At 38.6% G+C, this 26,190-nt stretch overlaps 1 protein-coding gene across 1 annotated transcript; it reads right to left on the bottom strand.

Annotated features, from left to right (window-relative positions):
• Positions 1-4,819: 4,819 nt before the first annotated feature.
• Positions 4,820-24,240, bottom strand: LOC113296337. The gene is made up of 4 exons (XM_026544644.1): positions 23,771-24,240; positions 23,290-23,650; positions 22,585-23,061; positions 4,820-5,161 (listed from the first exon to the last, which is right to left on the bottom strand). The coding sequence occupies exons 1-4, from the start codon at positions 24,238-24,240 to the stop codon at positions 4,820-4,822; spliced, it is 1,650 nt and encodes a 549-aa protein (XP_026400429.1).
• Positions 24,241-26,190: the final 1,950 nt, after the last annotated feature.

The following is a 26,190-nucleotide window of genomic DNA, read 5'->3' as shown; positions in this document are numbered from 1 at the left end:
AGAAGTTATTTAACATGTGTCTTCATGAGAACAAAGTCATATTAACCCTTTTCAACTCAATTCTTAACACATCAAGACTCTGCATAGTATCAACGAGTTGCAGTTTTGTTTCCTCAAAGTATTTAAGAAAATCATGAACCACTTCAGCAGAAACCATATCCTCATTCTCAATATCATGATGTGTATAGGCATAATAACATGAGGAATTAGGATAATCATCTTCTACTAGGGTTCTTTTCTTCCTCCCTTTGGACTCGAAACCAATACCTTTATCAAGAAAACCTCTTGCAAAATCACCAGAGCGAGAAGATGAAGACATTCTTGACAAAACACAAAACAACCCAGAGTATGGGTACGTGACTCAAAAGGTTTGGTATTTAAATGGTTTCTTAGGGAAGGTAACTTTTAAGGTTTCCAAAATTGATTCGTGATAGTAACACGGGTACTCATACGAACACAACTTGACCCAAAAACAAAAACACACCAAAGGTCGTACTTTTACGATACGACAAAGTTTTCGCTACGTGAAGATTTTCACATTTTTTTGGCTCCATAAATTTTATATCTCCTTAGAGAAACAATTTAGAGCACAACATTAGCATGCAACTTAGTTGCAACGAAAACTTCTTCGCAAATAAGGCAAAAAAAAATAAAAATGAAGAACATCTTCAGACACGGCCAATACTTAAGCAAAGTTGTCTGCGGTCAATAGTTTAGCTATTGACGATAAGACAATATCTCAACTAAACATGAAACAATTTTGTCAAAAGTATACCTGATTATTAACACATCTTACTCAACAGGATTTTTATGAGTAAACTCTCAACCCTTATGATTAATTAGCACAAGTATGAGCCATAAGATCATTAAATGAACGGTGTTCACGGTTGAGTCTCTTTTTCTTTTCAAATCTAGGAAAGAATCCCTTTTGATGTGAAAAGTTATCATAAAACTTACTGTCATCATAATACGATACATAGTTTGAGTTCTTACCAGAAGAATTTTGACTAGGGGGAATTGACAGCCTATTGACGATCTCTTTATAACCTTCAATTATCACGTTCAGGTTGTTTTTTAGATCATCATTTTTGCTCCCTTCTCCTGATGTTTTATCCACATCAAAAGCAACATTATCTCCCTTTTTGACAGAAGAAAATTCTTGAGTTCTTCTTGGACGATTTTTGTTAAGAAGTCTGTTATGCTTTTGAGCATTTGAAGAACACATTGAACTGACTTTCCTGGTAGAATACACAGGGTGAGTACTAAAACCAATTGGTTTAGACATACGAATGTCAGTTACACCTTTGAGTATTAAATCTAAGGTGTGTTGAAGTCGAACAATTGTTATTCAACCTAGAGTTTCTCTTTTGCTTAACATGCCCTTTTGAATCACAAAAGAGACACACTTTATGATCACAAGAGTGATTAGAGATAACAGACTTAACATCATCGTTTGGAGATTTCTTCCTTCCATGTGATGTGGAACTTCCTTGATTAAAGAAGGCTATGAGCACATCTTTTCCAATAGGAAGGGATTCTGATTTTACTTCTGGAACTGGAACTCTTTCAGTTGTGACAGAAGTAAATGGTATAGTAGAATTTTTGGAACATCCTTGAATAGAGAGTTTACTCAAGAGATGTTCGATTTCCAAAGCATTCTTTTTGAGGTTCGCCTCGAGTAAGATACATGATGATCGAACTTCAAAATTTTCTTTAGAGTCACAATCTCTCACTATACCGAGAAGAACATTGACATTGTTTTTCAACTGATTGATTCCATCAGCCTGGATTCTAACAAGATTTAGAATCAGTTTACTCTCTTCAGCTGCTTCCCTTTCATCAACAGAGTCAGACTCATTTGAAGGGTAATCGGGGTAACACATGTCAATGTCAGTCTGTTTCATTAGAACACTAGGTTCGTCTATATTTGAAATTGACACATCTTTCTCTTTAATAGACATTATAGAAACATAACTCTTTTTTATAGTGACGCGTTTATCAGAGACAGTTTTTCCGTCCACAGACTCAGATCGCTACAAACACAGACTTATGAGGTCTTAAACGTGTTTGCCTCCTCTGATACCAATTGAAAAAGCGGGGGTCTAACAACCTCACCCAATATTTCGCGTAGCAATCTGTATGGACTAACTCCAATATACTTTCAAGAGAATCAACTAGACAGTTAAACTCATTCTTAAGAAAAGTATATCAAAGAGTTATATCTCAATTTCTCAATTCAATCCGCAATCAAACAAATAAGAATTTTCGAGCCTGATTGAATATAAGAGAAATAACTTGAACGGTACCAAAAACCAATGTTCAAGGATCAATCAATTTAAATCTACAACCAAATGTTGGATTTACCAATTGATCGATTCAACGCACAACCTGTGATATTTCACTTATATAACAAAATATTATGCGGAAAAGAAATAACACAGACACCAAAATTTTTGTTCACGAGGAAACCGCAAATGCAGAAAACCCCGGGACCTAGTCAAGATTTGAACACCATAATGTATTCAGCCGCTACAGACGCTAGCCTACTACAAAGATAACTTCAGTATGGAATGTAGTTGAGCCCTAATCAATCTCACACTGATCAAGGTACAATTGCGTTCACAACTAAGAGTTGCTACGACCCAAACTCGAAGACTTGATAAACAAATCTGTATCACACATAAAAGTCTATTGAATAGATAAATCTGTCTCCCACAGATATACATTCGAGTTTTTGTTCCGTATTTTGATAAATCAAGGTGAACAGGAACCAATTGATAACCCGGTCTTATATTCCCGAAGAACATCCTAGTATTATCAATCACCTCACAATAATCTTAATCGATTAACGAAACAAGATATTGTGGAATCACAAACGATGAGACGATCACGATAAAAAACAGCAAGATCAGATCACGCAACTACAGAGAAAATAGTTGGGTCTGGCTTCACAATCACAGTGAAGTCTTCAAGTCGTTAACCTACAGGGTGTCGTTAAAAACCTAAGGTTAGAGAAGAATCGAATCTATCTTATGCAACTAGTATCACAAAGGAGGTGTGGGGATTAGGTTTCCTAGTTGCTAGAGTTCTCCTTTATATAGATTTCAAATCATGGTTTGCAATCTAAGTTACCTTGGTAACAAGCATTCAATATTCACCGTCAGATGAAAACCTCATTAGATTCAAGCTAATATTTTTCAACTGTTAGATTGAACTTAGCTTGTTATAGACAAATGAAATGTACCTTCATTTAGGTTTGAGTAACCGTACCTAAACATGTACACTTAGTCGGTTCAACAATAGTTAACCGATGGTTAGCCATATGAGCACTTTCATATCAACCTTATTCATCTTTACCATAACTAGTTCAAATGACTCAAATGAAACTAGTTAGAGAGTTGTTCTATTGCTTAGATCTCATAGAAGTATATAAGACACAATCGAAGCAAAATCGATTTTTATTCACTCGAATCAATTCATGAATATTATACCCACAGTTTGCAAATATTGCATTCCTTATTTCATAAATGTTTTAGTTCATGAACAAACTTATTTTAGAAAGTAACATGCTCAAGTATGCAAACGGGTACACATACTTAAGTATCCAGATTGAGTTTGTTTTTTACTTTCAAACTGCGGAAATCGTGAAACTTCTGCCAGTATGCGTACGGGTACGCATACTTACCCAGATTTCCAACAACCGCCAGTACGCGTACGGGTACGCATACTTTAGGTTCCCGGTTTTGGACTTTTACACAAATGTGAGAAACACACTATGTTTATATCCAAACTTGGTTACTTGTTCTAAACTCTCATTTAAGTCATTGAAACTTTCTTAGAGGATGTTAAAATAGTTGCTATCCACAAACTATTAGCATCAAAGCGATTTTCAAGTTATTGAAATAATCAATATGACTTTAGTCACGAGTAAAGATGAACTTGGCTAAAGCGAAAGCTTACCAACACATATTTCGAGAAATAGATAAGCGAGATAAACTCAGCTCGAAATAGCAAATGTGTATAATCGAAGTCTATATATCAATACGACTTTTGTCACAAATAAGAGATAGAGTAGATAGACTTTTGAGTGATAGATATGTTCAAGTTTCCACATACCTTTTGTTGATGAAGTTCCACAAGTTCCCTTGAGTAGTTCTTCGTCTTCATTCGATGAACGACGTGGAGTCTGAAGCTCAACTACACTTACTATCCTAATCCGAGACTTAGCTATAAGTAGACTAGAAATCAATACTTATAGTTTTGGCAACTAAACTTGACAAACAAGCTTGAGATAACAACGCTTGCGAGTTCGACCGAGTAATGCTCTAACAATATGCTTCTCTAGCTCGCTCGTGAAATCACACTTCTGAGGATTATGATTAACTTTTTGCACACATGGACATTGGTCCATCTCGTTCAATTGAAGGCATGAGAAGAATTAAGAAGAAGATATAATAAGGGATTATTGTTCGAAAAGTAATTCCTAATGCAACGTCCATGCAGTCAAGTTGCTCAAATGATCAAAATAACATCTACTTTAACAGAAAATAAATGATCTCAGGAGAATTTGCAAGCAAACTTAATCATCAGATTCATCGTATACATTATTGTCTTCCCGATTTTCATCCGTGGAATCTTCGTCGAGTTCTTCATTAGATCCATCAGAATGTTCACTAAGAACTTCTTCCAATTGATCTTCAGGATCAGCATACATTGCATCCAAATATTCATCTTCTTCACATACGGCTCGAAAATCCGCTCTAGCTAACCGCTTAGCTCTCATACTAGGTGGATATGGGTTAACCTCACGTTCAACAGGTTACCAGACAAATTCAACTTCTTCCGCATCTGAATTTGACGCCACACCATGAGCGTGAGACCGAATTTCATCCTCAGCTGCTAGCCTTGTCTGCTGAAGTCGACGTCGTTTTTGCCGATAAGTTGCCAGCTTTTCGTCTTCGGCTTCTCTCTTTAAAAATCCATCATGGACAGTTCTCATATGATCGAGAGACATACTGTTTATTATATTATTAGCATCCTTCAGTGACCGATCCGTTTTGGCACGTGCCTCCGCTACAGAAATCTTCATTTTTGGCTTGGAAGTCTTGGAATCTTCCTCAGAAGAGCTAGAAGAGTGGTCACTACTGGAAATCACCTTTATCTGGATCCAGAAACATAGAGTCATGGATATGCCAACATAAAACACACAACAAAAATGGTAATATTCCAACTCTTACCTTTTACAATTTCACTAGCTGTAGTGATTACAACGCAAAATTTTGAGAGTCTGTTCGCTCATTTGAACCTGCGACGAGCAAAACTCATTATTCAAAATCATAATTTGATTTTCATGTGAGCAATTCACAAAATTTCCATCATGTGAGCAATTCACATAATTTCATCGTGTGAGCAACTCCCACCGAGGGAACACTCATTGATTTTCGTGTATACACTATTAAACCACAAAATTCATACAAACAATATTTTATCAATTTCTTTTTGCTTCTAGCGATTGCTAAAAATCAAAACTTGATTTTACAAAATTTTAAAATTTCATGAATAACTCACGTGTGTTAAAAAAAAAATCGTTCATCTATCAAATAGGTCTTTTTCTATTTTTCATAGGTCCACATATATCCCAAATAATATTTTTTTTGTGAAAACTCATAAACAAAACTCTATCATTAGACACAGGTCTATTCAAAAAAAAAAATCTCTCCTAAGTAGATTATCATTCGTTTTCTAAACCGACGGACGGGCAGACGTCTGTTTGCTAAAAACAAATTTTTCATAAAACCTACGCATGCATGTATACATATGAATTTTTTTTTAGCACAACTCATGAACGAACAGTAAAAAAAATTATAAAAAAAAATCACGTACCTTGTCGGCGCAAACAAGAATTCCGTCGGCGGTAGTCGGTGCTGGTCGGTGTCGGCGACTTAAAAAAAATATTCTTCTTCTCACGAACGTGAGATGGGAGAGAGAGATGGTCGGTCAATCAAGGAGAAATAAAAAAAAATTAGGGCTTCTTCCCTTTTATATCAATTTTATTTCCAAAAACCTAATAAAACAAGGATTTTCTTTTTTGGGCGGGACCGTAAACGCTAAACCGACCAAAACTGGACGTCTGATGGTCCGAGTCAGCAATGTCTCATCGCTCCGTGCTCACGGGATGACACTCATCATACTGACAGGATCCTTATTTGGGCATTTGCTCGTACATGACATCATTAGAGCAAATCGGGGATTGTGAAAATGCCTTTGTACGACTAAGTTCAACTACTTATCTCGTCTACTGGAAAATCACCATCTAGTGCATACTGCAGAACATGAGTGTCCCTCACAAAGCAGGGGAGTTAATGTTGATGGTGGATTTTCAGCAAGGACTAAAATCGTAAAATCATGATACTGCATGTTTCTGACCCGGCTTCAGGAATGTATATGACGGTTCATATTTTATGATCGGCGAACCGTTTCACGATCTCTGACTGAGCGAACATTCCTCTCAGAGCTATGATGAATATGTTTCTCGAAAGGCCTCCCGGCTGAGCGTTCGATGCTTCACACATTTCATCATCACCTCTACGTAGAATCAAAATGATTGGGCGGCTCCTAGACATAATGTTTGTTAGAGACCTTAACGCCTTCAGGATGTCACGTTGCTCGTTGTTCCATAACTACGTAGAGAGACCGCGTATAGAATCTCTTAATGATTGGGAGGTTCCTAGACACAATGTTTGTTAGAGAGCTTAACGCCTTCAAGACTCACGCTTCTCATTGTTCCCTGACTATACACCCCTCAGAACGAATATGATGCTTCAATTATCTCATATCTTGATTCTGCAAATAGATTAATTCTACTGTGTCATTCATCAACTGAATTCCTAGAAAATAATCTATTATATCTTATTACTTCGTTCCATGGCTATCCCCATCTAGATTCCATGGATTAGTAATAGATAACCATTTTATCCCATTACTCCGTCCCATGGCTGATCCCCAACTGGTTCCATGGGTTAGTAATAGATAACCATTTTATCGCATTACTCTGTTCACTGAATCCCCAGCTGGATTCCGTGGATTAGTAATAGATAGTCAACTCATTTTATTACTCTGTTTCATGAATCATTCTCAGCTGAATTTCATGAATCAATAATAAATATTCAATAATCGGGTGTCCGGACCATCACCGAGTAAGCCCCGAGAAACTGGTGAAAGTGTACTTGATAATAATGCATGAACGAGTACCGAACGCACAAACGAGCATTCGAAAATATGGACGAACGAGGAACTTATGAAGGAAATAATATTAAATAAAATAAACAAGAGGTGTGGGACCGGGCCCACCGGCCGACCTGTCATGTCGCCGTGGTTGGTCCCCTCTTTCGTTATTTTATTTTTATTTTAATTTATTATTTCCCTCATCTTATGAAGACTCCTTCATTTGAACAAAATCCCTCGTTGGAGCGAAACTCTTAGTTTCTCCATACATTCATCAAACAAAAATAGGGAAAGGTGTCACGGGACCGGGCCACCTAGCCGGCTGGCCATGCTTTAGCCGTGGTCGGTCCCACACCTTACAATCCCTTATTTTCTCATATTATTGTTTCCTTCATCTCATGGAACTCCATCATTTGAGCGAAAACCCTAGTTTTTCAATATTTTCTCAAATATTGCTCAAATCATGAAAAAGCCAAAAATTCAAGTAGTCACATGACCGACTAGTTTCAGTCAAGGTCAAACTCTTCTGAAAATCCAAAATATTGCTCAAACGCACACCAGAAAATACCAAAACTCTCAGGATTGAGACGCGAGCATGCCACCTTGACCGACCAAGGTCGGCCCTTAGGCTTGCAAGGAGCCGGTCCCACGCTCTTTCATAATTTTGACCTAATTATCTCTCAACTGTTCATATTGGGTCCAATTTCTCTCCAACCAACTTGGTACTCGCTCAATCGACCGTCAGCTGGTCCCACAACCACCAAAGGCCAGTCCCATGACCCTTTGGTAGGTCCATTATTTCTCCATAACTAGGTTTTACCACCTAACGCTCACATGAGCACTATTTTAATAAATGATTAAACTAGCATTTGATTATTCTTTCACCGACTGGTCAACAAAGGACTTCGGTGCATGCTCACTTGAGCACCTGGGCGCTACATGGTTGGCCATCATCCCATGTAACCGGTCCCTCCTTCACTCAGTGACAGTAAATCATCAATTGATCAACAATCAATCAAAATTAGGGTTTCGAACGAATGCTCAGCAAATCATAATTCTGAGCAAGTTCGGACACTAATAATTTTATGTTGACCCAGCAATCAACATCCGGATTAATTATATAATATTCGGTCCAACTACCAATATTTTAATTAATATTTTATTTGGTCACGGTTACCAATAATTCATCGAATGAGCAATACTTGCTCAGATGCTTGAATATTGATTCAACTATCAATATTCAGTAATTTATCGAATGAGCAATACTTGCTCAGATGCTCGAATATTGATTCAACTATCAATATTCAGTAATTTATCAAATGAGCAATACTTGCTCAGATGCTCGAATATTGATTCAACTATCAATATTCAGTAATTTATCGAATGAGCAATACTTGCTCAGATCTTCGAATATTGATCCAACTATCAATATTCAACAATTCATCATACGAGTAATATTTTCTCAGAATATCAATATTCATTATATTGACTCAACTATCAACATCATCCATTCAATAACTATATGTCCTAGCAGACGTGTTCAATTCATGAATCCTAGAGCATTCAGCAATCATGCTCGACTGAACAATTATTAGACTCATCTTCTAATCATGTCAACGACTGACTAATCAAATACACGTCTGCTTTGCAGACTCCACATTCGTGAGACATCGATCACGTCACATGGGGATATTATTAGGGTTTTGGTTTGGCGGCTTGCGGCACGTGTGTTTCATCCACGATGAGAAATGTGAGTAAGTCGTGAGAGCAGTTGAGGGAGTTAGCAAAGTAGTGGGTGGACAATAAACCAAGTCTCCGCACGACTTGGAACTAGTTAAACCACGATTTACCACTTTCCCACTCTTTCACTCGAGCAACCGTCACACTTACTAGAGATCAATGTGTCTACTATTCTGGCAATATAAACAAGTCTCTGAATCCACGATTGAATAACAGAAGAATTCTGATCCGAGCAATCACTCTCAAGAATTCAATCAATTGACCAGAACTTATTCGAACTCAACAGTTCACAAACTTGCAAAAATCTTAAACACATTCACTGATCATCATTAATCTCGCACACTTCTCAGCTTCCCTCCTACAGATCAACCCTCTTCCCTCTTTGTGACCGAATCGACTCTGGAACGTCCATTGTCTTGGTTTAAGACCGAGTCCTACAGATTGATCTCTCGAACTCAAAGCACTCTCGTGCAGTGCATCTATTTGAGGATAGGTAGTTTGCTCGGTTGAGGAGCCTCTGTCCACACGGTCGTATCTCCATTCCCTAAAAAACTAGCAAATCGTTTTTCCCAAACTACACCACGGGGCGACAGAGTTTCTAGCGAACGATATTGACAATATTGCCAGTGAAAAGTCTTTATCGCCAGCGCTTCCATGATTATCGCTCGATATTGATTCTAGTGCTAACGTTATAATTAATATCGCCGATGTTCGATCTTAACACCTATAAATACCGCACCGTCCCATCTATTCCTCACACTTTACCTCCTCTTCCCTTATCAACTTTTCTCTGCTCTTCTGTTCTCTTCACTAAGAAAATTATCTTTCGTTTTACTTCCTAAACAAATATGCAAGTGAGAAAATAAAAAGAAACAAAAAACTAAGAGGATCTACTTGTACCCCAGCCAGTGGGTCAAGTTATGTTGTGGACAAAGAATATGAGTTTCAAAATGTTAGACAAGTAGGCGTGAAAAGGCGAGGGTACCCAAATATACCTCAAGCTAAAACTTTTCCTACCTATAAGTCCTTTCTCCGAAAGTGATTGTCTATGGACTGAGTCGAGGCAATACAACTAATCGGTTCACACTTTGTGTGAACGTCTATGGATACGAGATCGAGACAATACAACAACGAAGTATGTTTACTTGATAAAAGGTTCAGACTTAACCAAACGTAATAGGATTACTTATCAAGTAAATAGGAATTAACGTTTGTGTATTTTACTTCTAATTATAATAAAAACAATAATAATTGCGGAAATAGAAAAGTAAAAGACACAGCAAGATTTTGTTAACAAAGAAACCGCAAATGCAGAAAAACCCCGAGACCTTGTCCAGAATTGAATACTCTCATGATTAAGCCGCTATACAAAATTAAACCAACTTCGTATAGTTGAGACCAAGCAACGGAACCTATAGTTCACCTAGTTCCGTCTGTATTCCCACGCCTCCAACTTATGAATAAGTCACGTACTTGGAAAAATTCCTTTGGTTCGTATTCCAAACAGTAAAGGAACAACAAATCTGTTTGGTAGCAACTCTCTTCAACCAAGTGATGAGAGTTCGACAAAGGATCTTCAGTTTATCTCAATAAACTCCTTCGTCAGATTCTTAGATCTATCTTATTCTCAACTACCGAAGTAATTGTTAAGATTTTGCAATCAATACTTTTAATCACAAAGAATTGTATTGATGTCGATCTACACAAATAATCAATATAATCTACCACAAGGATAAATCGATTATAGTTGGATCATATATACCTAAACACGTATTGTGCACATCAAAGATTGTGAACCCCAAATCAGAAATCTTCAATATCTTCTTTGTCTTCAAATCTTCTTAGATCTTCAATAAATACCTGCACACAACAACTTGAATCTCTTGTAATCAATCACGCGAAGAACGGAGTCTGTTAACAATGGATTATCACAAGACATCTTTAGATCTACAAACAGTCTAAAGATCCCCGTCGAAACTTCGATCCAGTTTGAGTGAATCTTATATCAGAAGAGAAAATTCTTAAGCATAAACAAACTAGGTGCAATCAAAGTTCAACCACCGTTAGTCAATCAAATCAATCGAAAACAAAAGATAAACCACAATTATCTAGTTTCCCACCAACGGTACTAATAGAACTTCTCAATCCCAAAGAAAACTTTAAACTGAGCGGCCGTAAGAGATTTCGCCTAATTAGGTTACTCTCCTCTCCGAATAGGCGGTTTCACCAGTAACAACACAACCGAGGAAGTTTGCTGTCATGAAGGATTAGTTTGCCAGAAATGCAAACTTCAAGTATTTATAGACAAGGAAGTTTGGACACCAAGGAATTTCCAAAACCGAAAATATTCTCAAGATATACAATATATTCCAAATTCGGTTTCCATAATTCCTGGAAATGCTCTGTCCAAAATATTGACCGGAATTCTCTTTGGAAAATCTTCAACTAGTAAATGCACATTACTAATTCTCATTTTCCTAAAATAAAATTAAAAACCATAAATAAAAGATTCCTAACTTATTTATCTTTCGATCCGAGATTTTCTTCCTTTAGCTATTAAGGAATAACTTTGAACAATAAAAGATAAACATTATTGTACGTGTTCAAAGTATATCGACATCCTTACTTTGTAAGTCCTCTTTCATACTTACAACCTTGAAACCGATTTTCCACACTTCCAAACAAGTTTAAAATTGGTTCATATGACTTTCAAGAACTATGTGATTGATCAAGAACACTCAATCACGAATCATGGGATTAACGGTTCTACCAAAACAAGTTTCGGTTCTACCTCCATGTGAGTACTGTGCATAGTCACACTAGCTTTCCAAAATCAGTTGACTAGATACTAGGATTGGTTCCCCACATATATATGGTATCTAACTTGTATGTGTTGCACATGTCCATAGGATCGGTTCCCCTTTGCCTAAAAACATGTTGCGCATGTCCATAGGATCGGTTCCCCTTTCTGCTAAAAACTTGTTGCACCTCACACAAGGATCGATTCCCCTTTGTGATGTGTTGCACCTCTTACTAGGATCGGTTCCCCTTTACCCAGAGCCGGTCATACACAAATCACAAACTCGATCATACCATCTCAGGTGATTACTTAAGATCGGTTTCACTAATAAAAGTCATACCAATACAAAAGTCAGGCCTTTGTGAATAGTTTTACCAAGAACACAAACTAGTCATGAGCGGTTATACTAATCACACATATTGGTTGTTCACAAGATATGCAATGAATAACAATACCAATAACGCCTGGAGATTTCCTTTTCGATTCACAAAACAAGTTCATGAATTTACTTCCTTAAAACACATGTAAAATATTGTTTCCTAGGATGAAATCCTCACCTCATACTCATACATAATCACAATAGCATTAAAACGATTATGTCGATGTCTTATATACAAAGTTTAATGGTTAAGCAATAAACCTCTTATTGTATTCCTTAATACTATGTCTATCTAGAGTGTTCATGCTTTGCAGTTTTGTTTTCAATATGCACGACTTGAAAGATACGTTAGGTAATGAAACAGTTCAAGTCAAATATCACTAACCTCAAGTGGAAGGATGATGTTGTTGTTGTAGCTTCTTACTTCTTCACTTCTTCAAGTCTTCGCAGTACTTGTAATGTCTCATATCCTAATACTTTCAAGCTAACCTATACGAAGTTGACTCTAGTACATAATCAAGCGACTCTTAAAATGAGTTTTGATTCACTAAAATATAACAACCAAACTTGACATACCAACGCTTGGTGGGTTCAACCGAGCTATGCTCTAACAAGGCGGTGATGGTGTGTTCCGTAATCACATATTTGACTATCCGGAGCGAGTTAATTCAGTATTTCTGAGAGGTGGTTGGTCTGAGTTCCGTACGATGTTTTAGTTACTTCCCCATGTTGTTCAAGAGAGAGTCCGAAGATATCCTTGGCGACATTTATATCATATACAACCTAGAAACCACATGACTCAATAAGTTAAAGTTATATTAGAACGATGGTGGAAGACTACAAAAATGTTCTTTTTCAATGACTTTGAATGCGGCAAGTCAGTTTTTTCTGGTAATTAAATTTTCAGATTATGTTTTTTTTATATAAAATTCAACAAACTCTAATTATGAATAAATGTTGGTAATAGGAGTTACACCGATAGATTTGTACATGTTAACGGGAATTTCATGTGCTGGAAACTTACTTTCATTTAACAGACTAAATTGGTTATCAGAAGATAGATGGAAAAGACTTCCTTTATACTCAAATGATGTAGAAGGAAATGCTTCATACAGACTAATAAAAGCAAATGAATTAAAATAGCTGGGTTGGAAAGTTTTTTGTAACGTTACGCTAAGAAAATGAATGAGAAAAGGTTGTTCTCTTCTTTTCTTAGTTTTTTTTTTTTGGAATCCCTATCTATCAATAAAGGAGGGTTATTCTCGATAATTCTACTCTCTTTAGGGTTCAGAATTGTGCGTGCACGAACCTGTTAAAGGTTGACCCTACATTCCTTTTTCCTTTCTTTAAACTTCTTTTTATCTCAAGATCACTTGTTGAGATTGTGATTTCCTCTCACAAACCCATACGTCCATGGATGCTCCAAGTACAATGTCTTCTGATGGAAAGGATGTTAATATGATTCTCAAGCCATCAATCATGAAGGAAAAAGAGAAATCTCCGTTAGCTCCGACATTGAAAAGAAAAAGATGGAATGTGAGGAATCCTAGAGTTGTTCCTTCAAATTCTCAGAAGTTTTCTGATGTTCTTGAAGTGTTGAAGGAGATGCAAAAGGAGATTCATCAAATAAAGGCTTTAAGACTCATGAGATTCAGAAGGCCCTGGTTCGACATCAGTCAAGAAGGTTTATTGATATTAACTCCTATCTTCATGAACCTTATGTTCCAATGGCTGTTAATGACAAGGAGTTCGGGGACGATAAAGAATTCTTCAAAGGTCTTAATGTCTAGTAAATCTTCTAATTTTTGTTTTGTTTAAGAAGAATAACTGGAATTTGGAATAGCCATTATTGTCATTACACATAGCTATGTCCAACGTTTTCATCTTCATGTTTTTAGATTTATTGGTTTAAATTCTAAAATTGTTTGGAAGATTATTTTTGCAGTATTAATATTTATGGTTTTATATATTGCAATTTGTTATCGGATATGTGTGTTTGCGTCCGTGAGCTGTGATTGTCCCATACCTTGTCAAAAGTTAAGTCCTTTATATGTCGATATGCATGTGTCGATATGAATGAACTTTTTACAAATACAAAAGTTAAGCCTATTATGTCAATTATTGATGGAAGATAGGATAAAATCTTTTGTTTACAAGGATTATGTCTATTGTATGTCATTGTGTAAATAGTGATGGAAAATAGAATGAATCCTTGCTTATTCCACAGTATTTGGTCGACCTCCGGTCTACATTTTTTTGTGCAAATACTGTGTTGTTCCATAAAGTGTCTTATGTTGAGCACAATCGACTGAGTTATTCATAGCTAAGTTATTGCTCCGTGAGGTATTTTATGTCGAGCATGATCAACTAAATTAATCATCCTCGTTTGGTAATTCAGTTATTGCTCCGTAAGTTTTCTTATGTCGAGCATGACCAATTAAATTGATTACTTTTTGTGGTTAATTTGGTTGTGCAGTCCGATTAGATTAATTATGGAATGTCTTGTGATTAATCTAATTGAGTATTTTTGAGTCTCCATAAGTTCACTTATGTTGAGCATTTCCGATTAAATTAATCATGGGTTCTCTTGTGGTTAATTTAATTGAGTATTTTAGATTCAAATTCATAGTTGTATGTAATTTGTTATGTCCAAATAAATCCTTCTTTTCTTTTGAAATTAAGATCGCTCTTGTTGTTCTTTCGGGAATGACATACTATGGGGGAGAGTTCTTAATTGAACTTGTGCTTAATTGCCAAATCTTTATGGGGAGTGCGGTTGTGGAATATTATAGGGGTTATCTTGTATCTTTATAAAATCCTTGATGAATGCATTTAGCTTCGGCTATATGATTGCATCTAAATAAGATGATATGTGCTTTCTTTTGGTCATGAAATGTCTCTTTCGGAAATTTCATTAGGATCCCGTTTTCGTACCTTTGCCAATTTTATTGACAAAAAGGGGGAGAATTAATATGTAGTTCACACTACAAATACATATGGTTTTCGGATCATTATGTAAGGGAGAGTGGTTTCCATGTGAGATGGAGTATTGACTAAGGGGGAGTGATACATATCACCATAGTATTGTTGTCGAAGTTGTGATGCGATTGAACTTTGATACTATATAATGATACTATGACACTGTGTAACAATGATTGAGAACTCTTGTTTTCTCGTTGTTATAGCTACGGATTTTCAACAACGATGATGTTGAACTTACAACCTTTGGGATCATTGGAGTACTTGGAAGTGACGAAGATTTCGAGTAATGTTGAAGATTAGGCATGTGGAATAGGAGCTACAAAAGTTAATTCATTTACTTTTGTATTCCATATATATTGATAGTTTTGTCACTGAAATTGACAAAGGGGGAGATTGCTAGAGCATTGCTCGGTCGAACTCGCAGGCGTTGCTATCTCAAGCATGTTTGTCGATGTTAGTGATCAAAACTATAAGTCTTGATTTCTAGTATACTATAGCTAAGTCTCGGATTAAGATAGAAAGTGCAGTTGAGCTCAAGAACTCCATGGCAATCATCATACAAGACGAAGGACTACTCAAGGAACTGGTAGAACTTCATCTACTAAAAGGTATGTGGAAACTTGAACTTATCTATCACTCAAAAGTCTATCTACTCTATCTCTTATTTTGAGGCAAAAGTCCATTTGCTATATAGACTTTGATTATACACATTTGCTATTTCGAGCCGAGTTTATCTCGCATATCTATTTCTCGAAATATGTGTTGGTAAGCTTTTGCTTTGGAAAAGTTCATCTTTACCTAGTGACGAAAGTCATGACACGTTTCAATCACTTTGAAAATTGCTTACTTTGACGAAAAATAGTTTGTGAATAACAACTATATAATAACGTCCTCTAAGAATGTTTCAATATTTGAAATGAGAGTTTAGATTATATACCAATGTTGGATATAAGCATTGTGTGGAAACAAATATATGTATAAGTCCTTTTTCCTTGAACCGAAGTTTGCGAACTTTGTTGATCAAGAGAACCGGAACAAGAGCCGTGAACTCAGTCCGCGAACTGGTGGAAGTTCTCGACCCGAGAAAATCTGCTGGAGTTTGAGAACTCCTTCTGAGAACTTAAGTCCGCGAACTAAGTCTGCGAACTTAAGTTGGTTATATCTAAAGACGATTGTTTGTGAACTTATTTATATTAACTAAGGAATGCAAAATGCAAACCGTGGCTATAAAGTTCATGAACCGATTCGAGTGAATCAAATCGTTTTTGCTTCGATTGTGTCTTATGTAGTTACATAAGATTTCCTTGCAATTGAACAACTCTCTAAATAGTTCATTTGAGTCATTTGAATTAGTTATGGTGAAGAAGAATATGGTTGATATGAAAGTGCTCATATGGCTAATCATTTGGTTAACTATTGTTGAACCAACAAATGTACCTGTTTGGGTACGGTTACACAAACCTAAAATCGTGCATTTCATTTGTGTGTAACAAGCTAAGTTTTAGATCCAACGGTCGAAAGATATTAGCTTGAATCTATTCAGGTTTTCATCTAACGGTGAATATTGAATTCTTTGTTACCAAGCTAACATTGATTGCAAACTCCGATTTGAAAGACTATATAAGGGAGAACTCTAGCAACTGGGAAACCTAATCCCCACACATTACGTGTGATACTAGTTGTATTAACTAGAGTCGATTCTCCTTTAACCTTAGGTTTCTTCTTGAAAACCAGGTTAACGACTTAAAGACTTCATTGGGATTGTGAAGCCAGACCGATACTACTTTCTCGTAGTTGTGTGATCTGATCTTGCTGATTCTATCGCTTTGAGTACAATCGTAACGATTGGCTTGAGATTTATATCTCCGATAGGCAAGATAGAAAAGTAGTCACAAACATCTTCGTCTCATCGTTTGTGATTCCACAATATCTTCTTTCGCCGCGTCGATTAAGATTATTGTGAGGTGATTGATAATACTAGGTTGTTCTTCGGGAATATAAGTCCGGGTTATCAATTGGTTCCTGTTCACCTTGATTTATCAAAAGAAGGAACAAAACTTGTAGGTATTTCTGTGGGAGACAGATTTATCTATTCCTGTAAACTTTTCTGTGTGATACAGATTTGTTTATTAAAGTCTTCGACTTTGGGTTGTAGAAACTCTTAGTTTTGGGTGAGCTCAGCTAAGGGAATCAAGTTCGTAGTATCCTGATGGGATCAGAGACATAAGGAGTGCAACTGTACCTTGAATCAGTGTGAGATTGATTTGGGTTCAACTACAGTCCAGACCGAAGTTAGTTTGTAGTAGGCTAGTGTCTGTAGCGGCTTAATACAGTGTGGTGTTCAATCTGGACTAGGTCCCAGGGGTTTTATGCATTTGCGGTTTCCTCGTTAACAGAATTCTAGTGTCTGTGTTATTTATATTCCGCATTATATTTTGTTATATAATTGAAATATCACAGGTTGTGCGTCGTATCGATCAATTGTGAAATCCAACCTTTGGTTGTTGATAGGAAATTGATTGATCCTTGAACATTGGTCTTTGGTACCATTCAAGTGATTTCTCTTGTATTCAATTAGACACGCAGAATTCTATTTTCTTGGGAAAGAATTGAATCAAGAAAGAGAGATATAACTCTTTGATATACTTTATTAAGATTGAGTGTAGTTGATTCTCTTGAAAGTATATTGGAGTTTGTCCATACAGATTGTTAATCTAAATATTGGGTGTGGTTGTTGTACCCCCGCTTTTTTAACGGGTACCCTAGTGATAAGGGGAATCCACCGCTATTTATACCCTAGAGCTACTATTCCCACCCCACGGCTAAGTGCACCTTCTTCATTTTCAGAAAACATAATTTGGCGGGAAAACAATTAGGTGCCTGCGTGAATTTCAGGGAGAATTAAGGAACAATTTTGGGGAGATTTATTCGCACTTTTGGATTGATATCAACATGGTACGACAAAACTGGGTTGCTAAGACTTTGCAAATCAAGAAAAGGGGAGATATACACCGATTTGGAAAGGAAAGTTCCTCGGGATTGTGTGGATTACATATGGAAGTTGCGTGAATTTTTTTGGAAAGACTTTGATTGTGGTTGAGATTTAGTTGCGGTTTCTCACGGGATTGAATTGTGGTTATGTTGCTGCTACGAAACAGGAAGGGTAATGGGATTATTCACGTAAATAAAGAAGTTTCCATCTGTTTCTTGATTCACAGGTAAAAAAATATTCTCGGGTTTTTGGAAGGCCTGTGAGGATTTTGGGAAGAATATCTTTCCTGAGGGTTCGTATTACCAAGTTTGGAAAATCTAGAGAGTTTCATTGGAGGCAGAAGACGCGTAGAGACAATAAAGAAAGGAAGAAAATACCGTGACCTACGGGAGAAGAAAAGAGGAAGATAACGAAGACATACTCGGATTATTTGAGGTTGTGGTGTGTATAAGTAGAGTAGAGAAGTCATAAACAAAGGGTATCGAGAGTTTGGGGTGAATTCAGACGCCACAGAGCCGAAGAAACGAAGTGCAGGAAAGTTTCATGCTGCTGCTGGTGAAGAAGGAGCTGAAGAACAAAAGCCTGCAGAAGACAGTCGCAAAATCCGCCACAATACATATCTTTCGTTCTCGCTACAGTACATTATCATTGTAACAGTTAACTTGTAACGCTTATAAATGTTGTAGTTTACTGTTTTTATTACTTTTCTCCTTTTCACCATTGTAAACCCACCTTTTGAGAAATGAAAATATCTTTTAAGCGTGTTTTCACCATGCGGAGCTAAACCCCAACACTGGGATGACGGAGGAAGCCTTATTTCACAATGGTTTGGTAATTATATTTGATTCCTTATGACTTTTTGCACTTAGTTTAATTGATTTATGATTTTCACTAATTAGTTGTGATTTCATTTGATGGTTTACACTTAGACGTAAGAGCTTTTGATACACCATGCTTGTGATTTACATCTAGTATTTTAGAAATCTACCTTGGCAAAAAAATAGAGTCCACAAAAGAGCTAGAATTGTCACGAATCATTATATGAACCAATTGGATGTGATTAATGGTGGAATTCGAAGTCCTAGTATCTCTCGTTATCGTGACAATTTTGTATATATATATATATATATATATTTTTTTTTTGAAGTCTTAAACCCAATCTTCAAAAGCCCGAGTTGAACGAACTATATTTACCACTTGAAAACTACATCAAAGAACCAATATTTTTCATACTATTTGTTTGTTATTTTCATATGAAAATGTTTGTATGGTAAAATTAATTCTATCCCAAACACGATTTTGATGATGATTTGTTGAAGATCGATCCGCTGTTTTGTTCTCCAATTTAATAGTGTAGGGGGGTACCTGCAAAAAAACCTCTGATGCTTAAGTTAGCTAGGGATTTTTCACAGATAATTGTATGGAAAAAAACCCTGTATTTATATGGTCCGAATTTGGTCCTCAACCTAATTCCGAGCTAAGCATGAATGACATTAATTGGCCCCTGCATGCCTCCTGGCATAAATTGCATTGACTGGCCCTTACATGCCTCCTGTCATGAATTGCATAACTGGCCCTTGCATGCCTCCTAGAAGTTTCCAGAAACTTTCCCTGTGGCTATGGAATGCAAAGGGCTAGCCCAAACAATTAGGTGTACACATGCCAAGCCCAAAGTGAGAAGTGTGCATAAGCCCACAGTGGGGCATAAATATCCGCGAGGCAAACAAGTGTGGCTGAAATATCAGCTAGTCAATGGTTCAACTCGGCAAACTCAGCGAGTCAACTCGGCGTGCGTAAAAATATTCCAAGGCAACTGAGATGGGCGGAAATAACTAGGGGCCACAGAAACAAGTTACGCTGCGAAGTACTGGAGCAACTCTACCGTGGCCGGACGGAGATGGTGATCGCCGGCAAGGCCGCCGGGTTGAGCCGCCGAGGTTGGCCGTCAACGACCTGTTGCTGCACCGTCGTCGGAGAAGGTGACCTGTGCTGGAGAGGATAACCAACAGGTGACGTCATGCTAACGCAAGCCGACGATGTCATGTTGATGAAATTGACGGCCTATTTAACGGACTTATGATGGAGTTATAAGAGGCGTTCTGGATTGGCTACTTTACTAACGGCGTCATAACATTAACAGAATATGCTAACGGTGTTATGAATATGCTAACGACGTTATAACTTAACGGAAGATGCTAACATATATGGAATATTCTGCCACGTCACATGTTGTCTCGAATTTTCTGATGATGTGGCAGATGACGTGTCACTTAACTACTGATGTGGCATGTTGACATGTCACCTCACAACTGACGTGGAATGTCGACGTGGATCCTTAATGCTGTCGTGGCGTGATGACATGTCACCTCACGTTGACGTGGTATGTTGCAGTGGCTCCTTGATGCTGACATGGCACACTGACATGTCACCTCATGCTGACGTGGCATGCTGTCGTGGCTCCTTGATGCTAACGTGTCACCTCACGCTGATGTGGCACGATTTCGTGGATCCTTGATGTTGATGTGTCACCTCACTGCTGACGTGGTTAGCTGACGTGGCAGTGGTGATTTGGTCCCTCCTTGCATGGACTTGCACATGGGCTTTTACGTATAGTGCTTGTGAGGCCTAGTTAGCCATACTTGGCTTATAAAGGAAGAATGTTTAGGCCCAATGAATCATACTTAGCTAACAAGAAGAGCATTTTAGGCCTAAGTAGGCCCATTTTTTGGTGTAAATGTAATAGGGTACAAACATCGCCCCCTCTTAATCCATGACTCGTTATGGTTTAACAAGTTCGGGTTCCCCAATTCTACTGGCGACTGAGTTTGCATCATTATGGAGTGTTGCATAACTCGCCCCCAAGCGCGTTGTTCGCAGTGTTATGCAACTTGCCCCCAGGAATGTAATGATTGCACTGGAGTGTTATATATTTCGCCCCCAGATAGCTGAGGTGATATATAACTCGCCCCCAGTATGTAGTGGTGCCATGATGATCAATGCTCGCGCAAGGGTGCACTTCCCTGCTACATTTTGCTCGCGCATGGAATGAGAAGTTGAGTTTTATTTCTGCTATCTTGAATTCGCGCAGGGGGCCAATCCTACTATTCAAGATGCGCGCAGAGTTGAGATGTGTACATTTTCACATGCCTGGACAGGTGAAAATTTTCGCCACATTGTTGATGTCTCATATGATGGGAAACAATTGGAATAAGGTAAAAATGCTCGAATTGTGCATCCACCATATCTGCGAGGCATCAGAGATGCCGCTGACAGTAGACTTGGTCTGTACTGTATTACCATTTAGGACTGACTGCGGATTCGATCGTCCGTAGTAGCTTTAAACACGAACAATTTTGATAAAGCGTGGAATACCAAAATAATGCTGAATTAAATTTCTGAATAGAAACACAAGATAAGTACCTACTTCTTGACAACAGTTGCCTCGTTAAAACCTTTGCGTGGAAAACCCAGTGGGATAAAACCATCATAAAGGAAAAAGAGTGCAGCACAACAGAATTTGAAATTACTCCTAATGATAAAACTTCTTCAAGTGGAACGAATTCCATGGCTTCCATGTTTTTGAACCCTTAGTTCCATCGAGGTTCCTTAAGTAGTAGGAGCCAGGAGACGCTGGCCTGTCCACTATGTATGGACCTTCCCAGTTTGCTCCGAGCTTTCCACATTTTGGTTCCATTGTGGCTGCTTGGGTTTTCTGCAGGTCATATTCACCTGGTTTGAATGACCATTCTCTGACTTTACAATCATAGCTCAGCTTGATTGCCTGCTGGTATCGGACCAACTGTTGTAAGGTTGTTTCTCTTTGTTCTTCTAGCAATTCTTTGTCCAAAGCCAGTATGCTGTCATTTTCCCAGATTTGACAGCACGAGTTTTGGTAGTCTTGAGATGTACCTCAGTGGGTATGACTGCCTCTGTCCCATAAGCCAGTGTGAATGGGGAAAATCCAGTTGATCTTTTTGGGGTCGTTCGATAGGACCATAAGACTCCAGGGAATTTTTCTGTCCATTTTCCCTTCGCTTTCTCCAGTCTTTTCTTGAGGTTGTCCATAATAACGCGATTGGTCGCTTCCGCCTACCCGTTGCTCTGAGCATAGTAAGGAGATGAGAAATTGTGGCGAATATTCAGGTTCTTGCAAAAGTATTTGATCACCCCAGAATCGAACTGCTTTCCATTTTCTGATACTATCCCGTCTGGGATTCCAAATCTGCAGACGATATTCTCCCATATGAACCTTTTCACATCATGTCTGGTAACGTGTACCAGTGCCACTGCTTCGACCCACTTGGTGAAATAATCAGTAGCGGCTAGTACGAATTTAACGCCTCCAGGAGCTTTGGGAAGTGGTCTGACGATGTCTAGTCCCCACATAGAGAATGGTCAGGGACTAAAAACTGGATGCAGTTCGTTGGCGGGACTTTTAGGAATTGGAGCGTGCTCCTGGCATGGTACGCATTTCTGCGCGTATTCTTTAGCATCTTTCTGCATGTATGGCCAGAAGTATCCCTGGGTAAGTATCCTGTGCGAGAGACTGCGCCCTCCAGAATGGTTGCCACATATTTCTTCATGAGCCTCCGCCAATATCTGTTGCCCTTCTTCGGCTGATATGCACCGCAAAAATGGCTCCAAAGCTACAGGTTTTCGGTATAGCTTCCCCTCGATCATTGAATATCTCCAAGCATTCTTTTTCACCTTTGAATCAAGTTTCTCATCTTCTGGGAGTTCACTAGTTGTCAAATACCTGATATAAGGTTGACGCCAGTCTGAAACGTTTTCAGCAAGATTGCCTGAATCATCAATCATTGGACTGTCAATATCCATATTGATGTCAATGTTTTCAATATCTCCCTGTGCTGATGTAGTTGGCCTCTCGCCCCCACTAGCGTGTTCGAGAGCCAGAACAAGGTGGCTATCAGAGATGCTAGATAACTCTTGGAAATCTACCACAACGAAACAGGTGGTATCAGTTTCGACCGTAGAAGAAAGATATGCTAAAGCATCTGCGTGTCAGTTTTCCAACTGAGGTCGCTTCCCAATAGAGAACTGGTCGAACTCATTTTCCAGCTCTATCATACGATCCAATTATAAGGCCATCCTTTCTTCCTTGGCTCTGTAGGTCCCCAGAAACTGGTTAACTACTAGCATGGAATCAGTTACCAGCTTCACGTTCTTCGCATCTAACTGTTTGACAGCCTTTAAACCGATAATTGCTGCTTCATATTCAGCTTCATTGTTTGATGCTTGAAAACCCAATATGGTTGCTTTCTCGATCCTCGATCCTTCGGGAGTAAGGATGACATATACAACTCCATATCCACCAACATTTGATGACCCATCAGTAAATACAGTCCATAATGGTTCAGGTGTATCAACCTCCATTGCGGACTCGCCCCCGGTCTGATTAGTGGCTGACTCTATGGGTTTGAACAATTCCTCTTCTTCTCCGGCAACCGTTTCTATGTCGTCCACAGGAAAATATGCTAGCAGTGCGGCCAGGGCATGTCCCTTCTCTGCAGTTCTGGTTTTATACTTGATCTCATACGCCCCCAGAAAATTTGACCATATGGCTAGTCGGCTGGAATCATCAGCACGTTCCAGGATTCTCTTCAACGGTTATTCTGAGTAGACTATGATCTGCCTGCCTTGGAAATAAGGCTTGAGACGACGAGATGCATGGAAAAGTGCAAGTGTTATCTTCTCAATTTTCTTGTTTCGTGTTTCCGCCCTCGTCAGAAATTTACTGACGAAGTAAACAGGCTTTTCATGTGGATCCGTAACAAACAACACTGCACTTACCGCGTACTCCGCTGCAGCCAAATAAACTCCGATAGGTTGTCCAGTTTTTGGACTCACCAAAACTGGAGGAGTTGACAAATACTGTTTGATCTCATCGAAAGCTTTTTCGCACTCATTCGTCCAAACAAAATTCGCTGCATTTTTCAACACATCAAAGAATGGTTTGAATCGATCCGAAGAGTGTGAAATGAAACGATTTAAAGCTGCTAATAGTCCTGTTAGATTCTGGACCTCCTTCTTCGTTATTGGGGGTGACATCTCTCTGATGGCTCTGATTTCCTCCGGATTCGCCTCGATTCCTCTGTGCGTCATCAAGTATCTAAAGAAATTTCCCACGACAGCCCGAATGAACACTTTGCTGGATTGAGCTTCATACGATATTGCCTCAAGATACCGAACGTCTTCTGCAGATCAAGAAAATGCGACTCCTTCTGTTTAGATTTCACTACCATATCGTTGATATACACTTCCATCGACTTCCCAATCAGATCCTTGAACATATTGTCTGCCAAATGCTGGTAGGTCGCCCCTGCGTTCCTTAGCCCGAACGGCATTACAGTATAGCAATAAACTCCTCTGTCAGTCATAAACGCAGTATGCTCCTGATCTTCCTCGAACAAAGGTATTTCGTTATACCCTGAAAAACCGTCCATGAATGACAGTCTCCCATACCCTGAGGTTGCGTCCACCAAATCTCTTATCCGTGGCAGCGGGTACGGATCACTCGGACATGCTTTATTCAAATCAGTAAAATCGATACAGACACGAATTTTACCGTGCTTCTTTGGAACGGGTACAACATTTGACAGCCAGTGAGGATACTGCACTGGTCTAATAAAGCCTGCTTCCAACAACTTTTCAACTTCTGCAGTTACTCCATCTTTTTTGCTTTGCGCCGTATTCCTGATTTTCTGACGAACTGGATGGAACTTCTCATCGATATTTAGCTTGTGGCAGGCTATCCCAGGAATCTCAGCAAAACTCCATGCGAAAACGTCGGCGTTTACCCTTAGCAATGTAATCAAACCATCACGTTCGTGTGCATGCAGATCTTCCCCTACGAACATTGTTTTGTGCTTCTCATCTCCAATCTGGACCTCGATTAGTTTTTCAACTGTTGAGGATTCAACTGCATCCTCTCCCGTATATGATTCTGGAGGGAGAGGATTCTGTAATTGCTATTTCTGCTCGACTCGCATAATTTGGTTCCCGCTAACTTTTGACTTCTTGTACTCGTCCATAGCACTCTCGTGACACTTGTGGGCGGCCATCTGGACGCTCATAACTTTCACGACTCCTTCAGGGGTAATAAACTTCAGACACTGATGGTATGAGGATGTGACTGCACTGATCTCATGCAGCCAATCTCGTCCTACGATCCCATTGTAGGGATCTCTACAGTCAAGCAGCAATAAATTGCCTAGCACAGACTTGTCAGCCACTGTTATAGGTATCTTCACTTTTCCAATTGCCTTTGTAACTTCGCCACTAAAACCGATAATTGGATTTTCATCCTCTTCGATCAAGTCGTGTGGGAGATTCATAGAGAAATAAGCTCCTGAAAACAACACGCTCACTGAGCTTCATGTATCCACTAGAATCCGGTGTACCCGAAACATGCCAATCCAAGCAGGTATAACGATAACATCATTGTGGGGAGTATATACACCTATCATGTCTGCCTCAAAGAACTCGATCTTCGTGTAGCCAAGCTTCCGAATTTCTTCTCCATTTCCATTGACAAAATCGATATGATTTGTCAAGTACCATTCTTTTAACTGCCTGAGCTTTCTCCTGGTTTCATCTTCCGATGCCCGCCTGGTCATTGAATGGATCCTGGCATGACTGACATTAATCACATGTGCATTAATCACGTGTGTTGCACCAAATTTCCCCGAACCTTTCCCAATATCATTTTTCACGTACTCTTGTAGCTTTCCAGCGTCTATCATTCGCTGGACTTCGGTCTGTAAAGAGCGACAATTATCAGTCTTGTGACCATGATCTTTATGATAGTTGCAGTATTTGTTCTTATCACGTTTATCACGTGTCTCTGCTGGAAAAGGCCTGGGGGGGATCAAATCCTTGCTTATTTTTTCATACAACACTGTCAGTCGTATGTTCAATGGTGTCAGCTTCATATCATGATACTTATGATATCCAGTTTCCATTCGTTCCCCTTGATTTTTCTCTCGAACTTCACCTCGATCGTTATGCTTCCCGCTCGAACGGTTCTTTGACTTGTCTTTCTTCCCATCATTT

Source organism: Papaver somniferum, chromosome 7 (genome assembly GCF_003573695.1).
Source record: "Papaver somniferum cultivar HN1 chromosome 7, ASM357369v1, whole genome shotgun sequence".
Lineage (NCBI taxonomy): Eukaryota > Viridiplantae > Streptophyta > Magnoliopsida > Ranunculales > Papaveraceae > Papaver > Papaver somniferum.
This window is presented reverse-complemented; position numbering and strand designations above follow the sequence as displayed.

Coding starts and splice junctions, on each gene's coding strand:
- LOC113296337 (XM_026544644.1), bottom strand. CDS start 24,240: ATGACGCACAGAGGAATCGAGGCGAATCCGGAGGAAATCAGAGCCATC. Junction 23,651..23,770: donor AAGCCTTATTTCCAAGGCAG/GCAGATCATAGT, acceptor GTATAAAACCAG/AACTGCAGAGAAGGGACATG. Junction 5,162..22,584: donor AAGAATACGCGCAGAAATGC/GTACCATGCCAG, acceptor TTCTGGATCCAG/ATAAAGGTGATTTCCAGTAG.